Source organism: Anabas testudineus, chromosome 2, assembly GCF_900324465.2.
Source record: "Anabas testudineus chromosome 2, fAnaTes1.2, whole genome shotgun sequence".
Classification (NCBI taxonomy): Eukaryota; Metazoa; Chordata; class Actinopteri; order Anabantiformes; family Anabantidae; genus Anabas; species Anabas testudineus.
This window is the reverse complement of record NC_046611.1, coordinates 31,615,027-31,629,863: the sequence shown is the minus strand read 5'-3', so window position 1 is coordinate 31,629,863 and position 14,837 is coordinate 31,615,027. Positions and strand designations below refer to the sequence as shown.

At 41.5% G+C, this 14,837-nt stretch overlaps 1 protein-coding gene across 1 annotated transcript; it reads left to right on the top strand.

Annotated features, from left to right (window-relative positions):
• The first annotated feature begins 13 nt into the window (after window positions 1-13).
• Window positions 14-14,823, top strand: nsmaf (neutral sphingomyelinase (N-SMase) activation associated factor). The gene is made up of 31 exons (XM_026361912.1): window positions 14-158; window positions 2,177-2,263; window positions 3,236-3,314; window positions 3,456-3,517; window positions 3,800-3,836; window positions 3,950-4,000; window positions 4,464-4,535; window positions 4,632-4,679; window positions 5,249-5,301; window positions 5,404-5,533; window positions 5,646-5,717; window positions 6,189-6,297; window positions 6,583-6,759; window positions 6,842-6,921; window positions 7,013-7,103; window positions 7,569-7,632; window positions 7,847-7,898; window positions 8,105-8,225; window positions 8,361-8,492; window positions 8,571-8,613; window positions 8,697-8,863; window positions 8,999-9,110; window positions 9,730-9,788; window positions 10,135-10,202; window positions 10,284-10,351; window positions 10,428-10,551; window positions 11,942-12,025; window positions 12,182-12,332; window positions 12,619-12,721; window positions 12,989-13,098; window positions 14,274-14,823. Exons 1-31 carry the CDS (start codon window positions 121-123, stop codon window positions 14,366-14,368), a joined length of 2,739 nt encoding a protein of 912 aa, XP_026217697.1. The 5' UTR covers window positions 14-120; the 3' UTR covers window positions 14,369-14,823.
• Window positions 14,824-14,837: the final 14 nt, after the last annotated feature.

Sequence of the window (14,837 nt, the reverse complement as noted above, 5' to 3'; positions counted from 1 at the left end):
AGTGAGACCTCCCTAGTATCCGGTGTGCAGTCACGTGGTTTCCAGCTGGCTTCCGTGTTTACGCAGCTCTGACTGTGGCTGCTCGGTGTTCACGCTTTGTGCAGAGGATGGTGCGCAGTCATGGCTTTTGTAAAGACGCATGAACGGACTAAAGAAAGGTTGGTGCCCTGGGAGGTCGGTGTGTGTGTGTGTGTGTTTTTATGTAGGTGTGTGTGTGTGGGGGGGGGGGCGCGGACCGTAGCGGCCTGCGCGTCCGATCCACTCCGCTGATGAGAGCTCCTCTGTCAGCGGAGTGATGCACTCAGGTCCCTGAAGGCATCTCGAGAGGGCCTGGAGGATCAGGAGTTCAGAGCAGGGCAGTGAGCTGCTGATGATCCGGAGTAGTCCGTTATCTGAACGCCCTCCTCACATACGACCTATTGGAAATCCGGCTGATTTCAACTTTCCTAAAGTGACTTTGTCTAAGCTGAACTGACAGCAGCAGCAACAACGTTCATTTGTTAATATGAGCTGTGAATCATGGGTTTAATAGTATTGTGCAGTGGATTAACCCAACATGTTGGTGTTTTTAAGTGCTGATCTGACAAAACAACACAGAATTACACTTTGTTCACTTCATATCCACAATAATGAACCATATTGTATCTGCTGTGAACAAATGCATGTGATATATTGAGTAGGTCCACAGTGAATTACATGGGGTCCTAATACACCACTAGAGCTGAGTGACTTGTTGTTGAAAAGCTTTTAAATGATTATCTACGTGACCCGGGATCTCTGAATTGAATTGAGTGCTCAGTGAGTGCACTTTGACTCAGAGGGCGTTTGTCCAGAGAGAAGAATAAGAGAAACTATATCTGCAGCAGCTGTGACACACTGTCTGCAGAGCAGTAGTGAAACTGTACTCCCATATTGTTGATTAGGTTACCAACCAGATGCCTCCTGTCCTAATGAATTCAATTTAGAACAAGTCCTGATACAGCAGCAAGAAAAACTATGTGAACCCTTTCATGGTTTTCTGCATTAATTCCTCATAAGATCTGATCTGATCATCATCTCATTTAAGATCATTAACAAATATAATGTGCCTAAAGTAATAATACAGAAGATGTCTTTATTGAGAACAACCATAATTGTTTTATGAGAAATCAATGCAGAAAACAATGAAATTCCAAAAGGTTCACGTACATTTTCTTGCCACTGTATATGTGTATGTTGTTGTTGTTGTCGTCTATGTTACTAAGTTACTGTACTGTTATACTGTATGTCTGCTGCTGTTCTTGAGAAAGTTCTCACTGGTTCCAGATGTGTTGGTAGACCTGTAAGGAAGGAAACCACGTTACTTGTCACAGTGGTTTGACGTGCTGATGCACAGTGTGTTGGTGGTGAGCTGAAATAATTCACAGAAGAGAAAGCTGCAGAGCAGGCCGGGCCTGGGAAACTGGTCCTCGGACTCACTCTACATTTTTTATATACAGCTTTAAAGATACTACATGTAGCATCTCACTCTGTGCCTTCCACCAGTTCCACAATGTCTTCTTCATATGCTGTTGGTGTTTTCCACAACGTGTGTGTAGTAACTTTGTCCACAGCAGAGGCAACATTAGTAAAGTTCACATTCAGTAGTTTAACCCTTTAAACTGTAGTTTACAGTTCATTTGACCTGCTCTGTACTAACATTAATATCTCTTTTGAAGGGGTCATATTTATCATTCTGTTTATATTTTGGGCATTTTTAGCATTTATTTGACAGAATGACAGGAGAGAGGGGGCAGATGAGAAACATGGGGAGAAAGGCTACCTTTGTTGCAGTTGCAGCACGAAGTTGCAGGTACTCGACATGCGCACTAACCATTAAGTTACCGATGTGCTCCATATTTGCCCTTTTTTCTTCTTGAAAATTGTATGATTTGTATCAGTGGAGCTACGGTGTAAACCCTAAATTAAGTTAATAGATTAAGTTATCACTTAGATTTAGTGTTTGTATTCAGGGAATTTCATGACATCTGGCACAAACATCCACTTGGACTCATGGATGAACTGCTTAGAATATGAATATTACAAGTCTAGGTGAATGTATGTGTGTAAATACCAAGGTCATATGGTGGAGACATACGACCCTGATGCGGTAATAAACTTTCATGTCATCTCACACTCTTTTGTTGTTCTCTCCTAGATTCTCCCTCTTGCTGCTGGATTTGGAGGAGTACTATTTTGAACAGCACACTGCGTACCACGTGGAAAGCAGTTCTAAAAAGGAGAGGTAATTCAGATTATCAACAGCAATGATTCATCTACACATAAGAAGACTCGCCCCAAACTGATCAGTCTTATCATGTTAGCCAAAAAAGAATCAAGGGTGAAAAGATTGTTAGATGCACTATGCTACGGCCATGTTTGCAGGTATGATAAGCCACTGGGTAAGCTGACCGTCCCCCTCAGTCTAGGCAACTGGGCACTTTTTTTGTTATAAGATCATAAATTCAGGGAGCACCCGTCATTTCTAACTTGCTATGGTGCAGAGAACCCTCATTCTTGTTTTCTTACATAAACAACTCATTTTTTAGTATGTCAGATAGAAGGATTATTAAATAATTATTATTAAATATATAAAACTTCCTCACTAAGCCATTTTTTTCCAGAATGGTGACTGAGGCAAAGGTTGTGTGTATGTTGAACTAGGCACTGAAGTCACTGCTGTATAAAAACTGTACTTCTCATTTTATCTCCTGTTTCATGGTATTCCATGGCACAACCCCTCAACCATGCATCCTATTTATAGATCGTTTCATAGCTACAACGGGAAAGAAAGGACTGTGTGGTGTTAGTGCATTATCAGTTTCTTCTTAAGGCCTGTTATTGAGTTTCTCCTGCTAGATGGTGTCTGTTTGACGTGTTCAGCCTCTTCAGTGGTTGTTTTGATTAAAGATAGTTTTACAAAAAATAATTTTAACAAAGAAAAACGATGAAACACCTTCCTCACAGGATGCTTTTCTGAAGACGTTTCAACAACCTCAGATCAAACTGCGACAAGTTCAATGCAACAGTTCATCTTTATCAACTTAGCCCTAAGCTGGGGCAAGTTGAGCCACTGGAATACTGCTTTTACTTTTATTGTTATATCTGTTCCATAAAATATTTGACTTATCAATTTTAGACTTGGAGAGACGTGTTTGACCAAATACACAAGATGTTATCAGTGCTAACAAACTAATATTGTCAATTTTCCTTCCAGAAAAATCAGAGGCTCATTAAAGGTCTGTTCCAGATCGGTCATATTTGATCCAGATGGTCTTACAGAGCCAATTATAAAGGTTTGTTTGAACCATTTTAATGCGTGGTATGTTTTTAAACTCCGCCCAACAGTCAAAGTGTTTTCGTTTCATTTTTATAATTTTTTACAAAAACAATAAGAAAATGTAAAAGATGCCATCTTGTTTTCTTGGTTTCTGTAGATTCCTCTTCGAGACTGTAAGAAGATTGAATTTGTGGAAAAAGAGAGCAACCCCTTCAATAAGTGAGCACATTTATTTTCAGTTCACACGCTGTTTGTTTATTTTGTCAAACTGGTTTGGTTACTTAAAAATGACAGAAGTTGCATACAGTGTGCTGGGAAACAATTTTACGAATGTGTGAAGGCCAGAAACAAATGTCATGTTTATCTTTATCTTTATCTCTTTAGTTTCAGTGTTTTTAATTTGGATTTAGCATTAGATTGGATCTGTCACTTGTCTCTTCTACACACTAATGCACTACAGTGATCCCTGTTTGATGATTGGTTTGTGTCTTCTCCTCATAGACCTAGGCCTCCAGCCATTTGTATTTCATGTGAACAGGTGAGTATTAGACACAATGTACTGAACTTGATCTTCACATACCTTCAACTGTGGACATCTTGAGTTGTTCAAGCACTGTTCGGCCTTTAATTTGGTTTTATAATTGATTTCAGGTTATTTACATCAAAGAAAGCAACGTCATAGCACCATACAGAAATGAAAGGGTGAGTGAGCCCACACTCAGCAGGGGGTCTCCTCGGATGTGTGTCTCTTCACAGCTTACAGATTTCAGTGAGGTTTCACTGTGATGTTTGTGTGTCTGTTTCTCTGTGATATGAAAATCTATTCATGCAAATCCTTTTATTTCAGTTGCTGTCCTTAACCTTTGGCACCTAAAAATGCAACTGCTTGTCCACAAAGAATTTCCCCAAGGGAACTAATAAAGTATTTTATTAAACAATATTATTATTATTATTATTATTACTATTTGGATTTAAGACATTTGAATTATTTGCTGCTGTGGATTTCATGCTGTACATTTTTGGGTTCTAATATAACTAAATATCAAATACAGTTATGTCGGCAGTAAGATTCAGTTCAAAACAAAGAGAAGCCACGACTGCTGTGAGAACTCTGGAAGCTGGTGTTTTCAAATCAAACTAAATGAACGCTCTGTTACACCTACAGGGAATAATGGAAATCACTTTTCAGCTGGATGTTTGGAGTAAAACGGAAGATGTCGTTCAAACGTTACTTCAGGTATGTTTGCCTCTAAGGCTGCCTGGTTGATCATCTAAGCAGTTTGAAATCAACCCCCCCACACAGGAATGTCATGCTGCTCTTCTTTTTTTACAGCTTCACAGAGCATCCTGTCTGGAAAAACTCGGAGACCAGACCGCAATGGTGAGTTTAAAGTACACTGTACACCTCTGTAACCTGAAGGAAGAAGAAACGCTGTACATCGACAGCATAGATAATTATTTCTATCTCATGTGCAGTTGCACCCAGCAAGAAAACTGTCTCTGCTGAGCTGCTTCTGCATTAACTGGTTGTAAAATGTGATTTGATATTGATCTAAGTGTCTAAGTATGGAGACCTAGATCAATATCAAACCAGCAAACAGAAAGTAGCTCTAACCCACACCTCCAGTCTACTCTCCTGACTCTGATCAACTTTAGTTGATGTCATAAGCTGAGGGGTTCACTTACTGTTTCCAGCCACTACAATGTGCATCTTGTCAGAAGAAGAAGAAGAAGAATAAGTTGTTTGTTTATTGTTGCTATGTGAAGAAGATCTGACCTTTTTAATATCAGTTTAATCATAAATTCTAAAGCTTAACTTACTTTTACTATTGCCATCATATTTATTCCCCGCTTTGCTCCCTGCACTCAGTGATTATTTTATAATAGTTGTTTGGAGCCATGGTTCCATCACTCACCATCAGCCATATGTTCCCTGTGGTGTCCTTCTAGGTTGCAGCCAACTTACAGTCACGACTGGCGAGGACATCATTTGACAAAAACTGGTACTGATACTGCTTTGATTCAAATGTACCTCTTGTTTTCATTCGTTTTTATGCACCATAAGTACTTATTTTAAAAAGCATTGCTACCACTTTGCTGTGAAGCTTTCAGAACTTGGCTGAGAATCCTCACATGGAGTGTGCAGTGGAGATGGTCATGCCTCTGGTTTCCAATCCAGGCCACGTCTGCGTAACCAATGAAAACCTCTACTTCCAGCCCCTCAATGGATATCCGGTGAGCTGAATGGTCGTGCTTGTTGCTGGCACTTTGCTACCAGTAAATGCTAAACTGTCATGTCATCACATGTTAATTATTTTTGAATAATTTATCTGAACTTTCATTTCAGGAACACGTGATTCAAATTAAACTCCACAGAGTCAGAAGAATCTACAAAAGACGACATGGACTCAGACCACTGGTGAGTCGCAAAAAGATGAGTAAGAATAGAGCTCAGGCAGTTTAGAACAGGGGCGAGCAACCTGGTCTTCAACGACCACTGCAGTCTATCCGTGCACTAGCCACAGTGGATTTCTCTGTCTGGTTAGTTCAGTCACTCAGAAGCTGGAAGATACCATCATACCAAAAAGTGAATTGGTATCTTCCTCCTATCATTAACTGAACGCACCTGATCCAGGTAATGAGCAGTGGGTAGGGCAGGGATAGTTGGAAATAAGCAGGACAGTGAGCTTTGACAACCAGTGGTCACCCCCTCTGGTTGAGGACATTCACAGTCACTGCAGCTGTACAGTAGAATGGTGGTGTGTGTGTGTGTGTGTGTGTGTGTGTGTGTGTGTGTGTGTGTGTGTGTGTGTGTGTGTGTGTGTGTGGGTGTGTGTGTGTGTGTGCACATGCTGATGTGTTCATGTGTTCGGTCTCTCTCCTGACCCAGGGTCTGGAGGTGTTCTGTACTGAGAATGATTTCTGCTCTGACATCTACCTGAAGTTTTACAACCCAGCAGACAGAGACGATATCTACTACTACATCGCTACCTTCCTGGGTGAGAACACTCAAAGCCTTCAGATACAGTAGAGACACTGTGGAAGAGAGGCGTCCTAAGAATATGTCTGAGCTGTAGCAGTACTGTCAGGAAGAAAAGTCCTCCTGAATGTTGTGCAGCTACAGGAAGCTGCCTTTTGAGGGTGTTGCTGCAGAGGCAGCTGGTTTGGCCAGTTATTAAACTCTCTTGATAAAGAGAGCTTCTGGAATTTAGTTTTAGCGAAACCCAACAACACATCATTGACAGGAGCCATCTAACCGTGCTGCATATTTGCTTGTTGCTCAGAGAACCACATGACGGAGCACACAGCAGAGAGTTACATGCTGCAGTGGCAGCGTGGTCACCTCAGTAACTATCAGTATCTCCTCCACCTGAACAACCTGGCTGACCGCAGCTGCAACGACCTCTCTCAGTATCCAGTCTTCCCGTGGGTCATCGCTGACTACAGCAGCACACAGTTAGGTGGGTCAGCAGACCTTAACATCTCCACAGCTGTCACTTCCCTAATATCAGAGCAGTTAAAGTTTTAGTCTGTGTCTCTCAGATATGACAAATGCTGCCATCTTCAGAGATCTGAGCAAACCTGTGGGAGCCCTGAACAAAGAGCGACTAGACAGACTTCTGGTGAGACTGTTGTGTAGCGTTTACTCATGTTCCCTTATTCCTGGACTGTCTCCATCTAAAAGTGACCACTGAGTCGTGCTCTTGTTCACAGGCTCGCTACAAAGGCATGCCTGAACCTCGCTTCCTGTACGGCAGTCACTACTCATCACCAGGCTACGTCCTTTTTTACCTGGTTAGAGTCGGTAGGTCACACAGCTCACACTGATGAAGTCAGTCCACTGTACACCTGGGCTGTGTTCAGTGTTTCATTGTTTTGTCAGCCTCACTGCAGGTACTGGGCGTTTTTTGAGACTTGATTGGGAGCTGACAAATTTTCTAGCTACATCCATTTAAATTATGTAATGATGTCACTGCCAGAACGGTGCTGGCTTGCCTTCAGCATGATGTTTTAGATGTAATACTAACATCATATTACTAATACTAATTCACAGATACATTAAAAGAAAGAAGTAAAATGCTGAGTGAAGCCTTTTGTTTGGGTCTGGAGCATTTTTCTCAACAGTTGGTAACAAGTGACTAAGCTGAGCTAAGTTCTACTGTAAATGTATTCTAGGCTCTATTTGCTTTGTTTGCATTGAAACAAGAAGACGTATGTTTTGAATCTTCCAGGTATCTTTTGCTAATCCTGAACTGTCTTTTACTTGCAGCTCCAGAGCACATGCTGTGTCTCCAGAATGGCCGCTATGACAACGCAGATCGAATGTTTAACAGGTTCATTTATTTCTTACAATTGCAGCTTTTAGAATTCCAGCTGGTAGCATGACACCAGAAATCAGTCCAGGTATCAGTCTTATGACATTTTTACTGAATCAGAAGAAACTTGACAGAAATAGTTAAAGTGTTCTGATTGGTGAGCCTCAGTCAACATAAAAAACGATCAGTTGCATTTTCAGCTTTAACCGATTGAACTTTTTCTTTCTTACAGCATACGAGAAACATGGAAAAACTGTTTGGAGGGAGCAACAGACTTTAAAGAGGTAAAAAGTAGTGATATCAGTCTGGCTTCAGATAGAGCAGGATCCAGTCTGAAATCTGCCTGGTCTGTTTTGTTTGTCCAGCCAAGCTGCAGGAACTACTGTGTCTGGAAAAGTACAGTTTCAAGGGTCTTCTATGGGTTCTGCAGATATGTGCATGTGTATCTTCCTATGTTCTCTGACATGTCTATTTTTCTCCTGTCATGTAGTTGATTCCTGAGTTTTATGGGAGTGACTGCAGCTTCCTGGAAAACAGACTGAGTCTTGATTTGGGCAAAAAGCAGAATGGACATTTAGTTGGTGATGTCATTCTCCCACCATGGGCATCAGGTAACGTCCTGTGGATTGCCCCCCATGACCTCTATGCCAACATCCACCTGCTAAACATATAAGTTCTTCATAAAAACTGTTATGTCCACTTTGCTCCGTGTGCTGCTGCATATTTACAGTTTGTCGTTGTTCCAGATGCAAGTGATTTTCTTCAAAAGCACAAGGCAGCTCTTGAAAGTCAGTATGTGTCAGAGCATCTTCATGAGTGGATTGACCTGGTGTTTGGCTATAAACAGAAAGGCAGCGAAGCTGTGGCAGCTCACAATGGTAAAATAACCAGCAGCTGCTTTCAGCATCAAACTCCCTAAAACTGGACAAACTCTTACACGTGTCACTGTCTTTCAGTGTTCCACCCACTTACCTATGAAGGCAGCATCGACTGTGACAGGTAGTTAAGGAAAACCCTCAACAGTTCTTGTTCCAGATAGGTGTTGTCATCTGCTTGATTTTTCTTTCCACGTCTCTGCGAAGCATCGAGGACCCTGATGAGAGGATCGCCATGCTGACGCAGATCCTGGAGTTCGGTCAGACGCCCACCCAACTGTTCACCAGCCCTCACCCTCAGAGGATCACACCACGGTTTCACAACATTACTCGAAGCCCCAGCATCAACTCACCTGTCAGTGAAATGTCTCCAGGTAGTTACACTGTAACATCCCTGTAAAAAGAAGAGTGGGTTTATTCGCCAACACCAAGTTATCCACCACATAAACTGGATGATTTCATTTCCAATACGGATCTCTTACCCGTAGTACCCGTCTCTTGTTTTCCAGCCTCGCAGACAGAGGACTCGTCCTTCGAGGACTTGACTGAGGAGAGCAGGAAGTTGGCCTGGGCAAACATGAGCAATCTGACACTCATCTCCAGCCACAAGATCCATAAAGAGTAAGTCAACAGGCGGTCAGTGAGCTGCACTAAAAACAAGTGCAAACAGATTTGCTTGGCCCATGTTTTCATACTGTCTGCTTGTGGAAACTGAAATGAAAGCTCTGGTTTGCATGTAGGCACACAAACAAAAGCATTTCTGTTGAGTTTATATATATATAGCAGTGCTATTATAACTATATACCTATTTATATTTTAGTCGATTGATTCGAATACAGCTTTGTTACATAGGAAATATGTTCACAGTGATAAAAAACACAAAAATATCAGAATAAACATGTTTGTTTTAACATTATGTGGCTAAAGTGACAAATAGCCTGTAGAGGAAAAGGTCAAGGACAAAAACAGAAGTGAAAGATGTGATGAGAAGTCTCCCAGAGCTTCTTCTTTAAGATCAGAGGTCCAGCAGGGACCAGGTTCAGCATCTGGCAGCTTCATGTCAAGCCTCAAGAAGCTTGACCAGAAATGTTTTTTGTGGATTTGTTTGTTGTTGTCAGTTTGTTGTGATATGTGTGTGTCCTTGTAACTGCCCTTTTGACTCAGGTCTGTATTTGCTAAGTGCAGTAATTCCTGCTTCATGAACTTAAACACATCCTCTGCTCCCTATGTCAATGTGCAGGGCTGTGACAGGAATTGCTGTGACTCAAGATGGAGCAGCTGTTTTCTCTACATCCCAAGGTTGGTCGCCAGAGCGTAGATGTGCAAAAAAGCTAAAGACAGACACTGACTTTGATGTAGTGAGGTGGTCTCTTGCTTTTTTCTCTTTCTCATATCATAATGGTACAAAGTGATCTACTCACACTAAGAATCTTATTTGCTGTAGTAATGAACCAGTGTTACTACTGACACAGAACATTTGTGTGAGCATTATTTTCCATGATCGAAATGAGAACAAGGAGGTGGCTGGTGATGCTACAGCTCAGCTGAAGTTAAAATAACCACGCTTCCTTCATTTGTCCTGCTGCTGTCTCACAGGGGAGGAAGTGTACTCTGGATTACTCATCATTGTATTTCCTCATTCTAGACTCAACACTGAAGATGTATTCCAAAGAGCTGAAGGAGTTCCAGAGAAGCATGTCCTTCTCTAACATGGTACAACCTACTCCTGTGTTTACACACCACCTCTCCCTGGGTTCTGCTGTGTGATCCGCTCTGACTCTGTCTGTTTTTCAGGCCTTGTCGTCATGCCTGATGCTGGCAGACGGTAAAACTGTGGTGTGTTCGTCCTGGGACAACAATGTGTATGTAGACTACATGTGCACATTATCGGACAGGTTTTCTCAGTTTTCTTCTAACCTAAATCTTCCTCTCTCCTAGTTATTTCTATTCCATCCCGTTCGGCAGGCGGCATGACACGCTGATGGGCCATGATGATGCCGTCAGTGAAATGTGCTGGTCTGATGACCGTCTGTACACCGCCTCGTGGGATTCTACTGTCAAGGTAAAAACTTGAAATGATCCAACATTTGTTCTGCATCGTTTCCTCCTCCCATATTCCATAAACCTGCATGCTAGGTAGCTTCTGTGTGAGTTCTGTGACAGATGATGACCTGTCCAGATGTATCCCACCTCTCATTCTATAGGCCTGTTTCCACTGCAGGGACATTTACCAGAGACCAGGAACCTACTTCTACTTCCTCTTTCTGTGTTTCCACAAAAGGAATCGGACTCTAAATTTAGTTCTAAAAACATGTTCTACACTCCTAAAAAGTCCCTGGTCACAGAGTGACTGCTTTATGGAGGTTCAGGAACTGTCAGTGTGGAGCCTACAGCACCGAATATCACTGATTGGTGAACTATTGCTGCATTATAAAAAACCTGCTGCACACATAAAACATTCCTGTCCCCTACACCTGAGAGCACTCTAACTGCACCTGGGAAAGAAAAGTACCAGGAACTCTTCAGTAGAAACAGGCCTGACGTCAGCTTGGATATGCTCTCAAATGAGTATAGCGTCAGTGGAAAACTGTAATCAGTCAATCTTTATTGATATAGCACCTTTTGCACAATATAAAATCAATGAAAATAGTGATGATGAACTTAAGTAAGACAGAGTGGTTCAGTGGTTCAGAGCACAGAAGCAATAACATGAAATCATTATGGCCTTGCAAATGATACTGTATTATTTTCTACTCTAGTATATTATCAGATAAATACACAAAAGCTATTGTACAGTTCAAAAGATGAGGCTTATTCATGAAGCACATTAAAAAAACATAAGAAGAGAAGAACAAAACAAATTTAAATAATTGAATATCAGTGAAAAAGGTCAGATTTTTCAAAAGTTTTACTTTTATTCAAACTATATTTAGCTGTAAGCGTTGAATTGATGTTCAGCTCTATAGCAAATATTTAAATACTGTATGCCATGAGAAGGTCTGTGACAAGAAACACTTTCTCTTAACGGGCCACTACATCCCATGATAAATCTGAATCTAATTCAATTCAGTGTATTAACAGAAATAATATTTATTAAAAAACATCAAGTGAGTTAGAGAGCTTTAGAGTGTGTGTGTGTGTGTGTGTGTGTGTGTGTGTGTGTGTGTGCGTGTGTGTGTGTGTGTGCGTGTGTGCGTGTGTGTGTGTGTGTGTGTGTGTGTGTGTGCGTGTGTGCGCGCGCACGCCCACCATGACAGCAGCTCTGAGAGGGGGGAGGACAGATATGAAGGGTAGCTACATGACAGCCAGATACAGACGCATGGACATGAGATGTCAGGTGAAAGTAGCTTCCTACTTTCAGCTGACATCTCATGTCCATGCGTCTGTATCTGGCTGTTGAATATTTATTGAATGTGATCTCTAGAAATCAGTTGCTGTTACTTCTCTCCTAGGTGTGGCAGTGTGCGTCTGATGGCTCCTCCAGTCACAAGAGAACACAATTTGAGTTGCTGGCTGAGTTGGAACATGATTCTGGGGTGAGTGAGGATGCCAGATGGGTGTGAGGTTACATCATCAGCAGATGAAACAAACAACTAGAATTTATTAATGGGAAAACAATAAGAAATGTGCAATAGTCCCATTTCTTTTTGCGTGTGTGTACTATTGAATTTCTCTGTCACGTTGCTTTTCAGGTGAACACCATTGGACTGAATCCAGCTGGGACTCTGCTGGTGTCTGGCTGTAAAGATGGGACCATCACCATCTGGGACACCAGCAGCTATGAAGTACTGCAGCAGGTCCCATGCCACACTGGAACCATCCACCACACAGCTTTTAGCCCTGGTGGGTGTTATTCCAAACTCATGTGGTCCATACTTAGAATTGGACTTTCTGTTAGTCTGTTCTGTAAACTGTGACAACAGGTGCAACGAGAAAATCGATTTAAAATATTTATTGCACTGCTGCGCAAAAGCAGTGCTCGCATTATAGTAACACAGGCACTGACCACACAGTATACACCACAGACTGCCCTCCTGTAGTTTTTCAGTGGAAATAAGTAAAATATGTGTTTTTGATAAATGATACTTGACGAACTTTGAAACAACAACTCAGCGTTTTACATCCTCAGATAGCCGGCATGTTCTCAGTGTCGGCGCCGACTCCTGTATGAAGGTAATCGATGTCCAGACTGGGATGATGATCTCAAACGTGAATACTGAGGAGGAGCAAAGGTAAGATAACACCATCTGCAGGGTGGGGAAGGCCCTCACCTCAAATGTGAGTTTTAACCAAAGGAAGAGATAACCTATGCTGTGAATTGGCCCTATACAAATAAAACTGAACTGAATTGAATTGAATTGAACTGAAGAGTTTGAATTACCTGAGAACTCTGAAAGTGTCCTTGTACAGCACACGTTTAATTCACTGGAACATTGATACAGTTGAACTCGGTTCCTATTTCTTGCTGACTGACACTGAGTGTGTCTGTGTGTTTGCAGGTGTTTTTGCTGGGATGGGAACTCTGTGCTGTGTGGGGGACAGTCTGGTGACCTGCTGCTGTGGGACCTGCTCAGTAGCACTGTCACCAAGAGGATCCCTGCACACTCAGGTACAATACAGCTCATCTTCCCACATCCCACACACATCCCAGTAGTTCCAGAAAGGAAAGCCAGCCTTTCTCTCAGCTCGCTCTGAGTTAAATACGTGTGGTTAATTAACTAGCCTCTATGAATGGCGTTAAAGTGACCATGGATAATAGATGAATAACCTCAATTTTAATCCAGTGGAGCTAGAAGTATGAATCTGTGGCATTAATGCACATTTAGCTTTTAAAATTCACAACAGCAGTGAATGAAAATGACACTCCTCCATTTTATTGCTACTGTGTTTTTTTTATTACGTGAATTTGTCTATTCAGCTGTAAGCTGATCAGGACGGCACAAGCTGACACAAAATATCACATAAGCTTATTTCTAAACCTCTGATTGAAACCTTGCAGTCCACTCATGTTGATGTTGGTGATGTGTAACTGAAAAAAGCTTCCAGGTTGCAGCTATAGAAAAGCTGCAGGTCCAGGATTACACAGTATCTCAGAGTGATCAGGTTGTGGAACTGAAAGTAAAACTGAGAACACCTGTTTTCTGGAACACAGTCCCAGTCATAAGTCTGTGTATGTTTCTCACAGTCAAACCTTTGACATGTACATTTTTATGTAAAGTCATAACTACTGTTAAGGCTGCCAAAACAATCCCTTTATAGTTCACGGCCTGGTTTAACTAAATTTGCAGCTTTGCTTGCAAACCTGTTTCCCTTAAATTGTCTGTTATGGAATGAAAAAGGTATTTTGAATAGGATATGTCAATAGTATATATAATTGTGTTATGGCAGACACAATTAATGTGGTCTTAATGAAAGAGTTTACCCTTGAAGCAGAGTACGTACGTACAGTATCAACCTGTCAAAGCAGAAGTTTTGCAGTAAGATGTTTTGAATACTTCAAATTTCACCACAGCAAAAATCATGTGACTGCTCCAGATGATGCTTAATTGAGGAACTCTCTCTCTTATTCTGCCACAGTATTTAAAACCAGCTGCAGATTCAATTGACATACTTTAGTTAGTGAAATAAATGCATAGATATCACTTGTATTCTGTTTAATCATGGCGGTCAGATGCTTCAAATTGATTCAGAAAGCTTCATGTTATCATTAGTATTGATTTCTATAGATAAAATGACCTCTGGCAAAACACAGTACGTACATTCTAATGATCTTCTGCTGCCCAGGTGCTGTCACGGCCATGTGGATGAATGATCTGTGCACCACAGTGATCACAGGAGGTGAGGACAAACAGATGATCTTGTGGAAGCTCCTGAGTTAAACATTTCTGCACTGAGAGATTCCGAAGTGGACGAGAATCCTCCGAAGTGACTTTGAACAGACTCAGAGGAGTCGTGAAGAGATGGAAATGTACTGTAAACCACAAAAACAGTCCCTCTCTCTGTCTGAACTCTTCTGAATCTACGCCAACCTTTCAGTCATCATGCTAACTGCATATTGAGAGAAAAATGTCCAGATGCAGTTTTGTGCATGGGATCAGGAAGCTAAACAGCGCACATGCCTTATTTTTCACCTCTGTGTTCAGTCTCTGGACTACACTGGTGTGAATTATTTTATGTATCATGTTACACTGCTATTTTTTAATTAGTGATCCTAATGCTTTGTGTATTTTATTCTATGTAGTGGACTCAGTGTACTCATACCGTCAGAATTATGCTGCTCAGCTGTTACCATTACAAAAAAAAAACAACATACCCGTAAAAACACTTTCCTGTCTTTATTAGTCCTAA

What these genes read in the sequence shown, in the direction of transcription:
- nsmaf (XM_026361912.1), top strand. Translation starts at nt 121, where the DNA reads ATGGCTTTTGTAAAGACGCATGAACGGACTAAAGAAAG. An exon ending in AGCCCCTCAATGGATATCCG is followed by an intron (nt 5,534 to 5,645) that starts GTGAGCTGAATG and finishes CTTTCATTTCAG; the next exon opens with GAACACGTGATTCAAATTAA. An exon ending in GCATGTCCTTCTCTAACATG is followed by an intron (nt 10,203 to 10,283) that starts GTACAACCTACT and finishes TCTGTTTTTCAG; the next exon opens with GCCTTGTCGTCATGCCTGAT.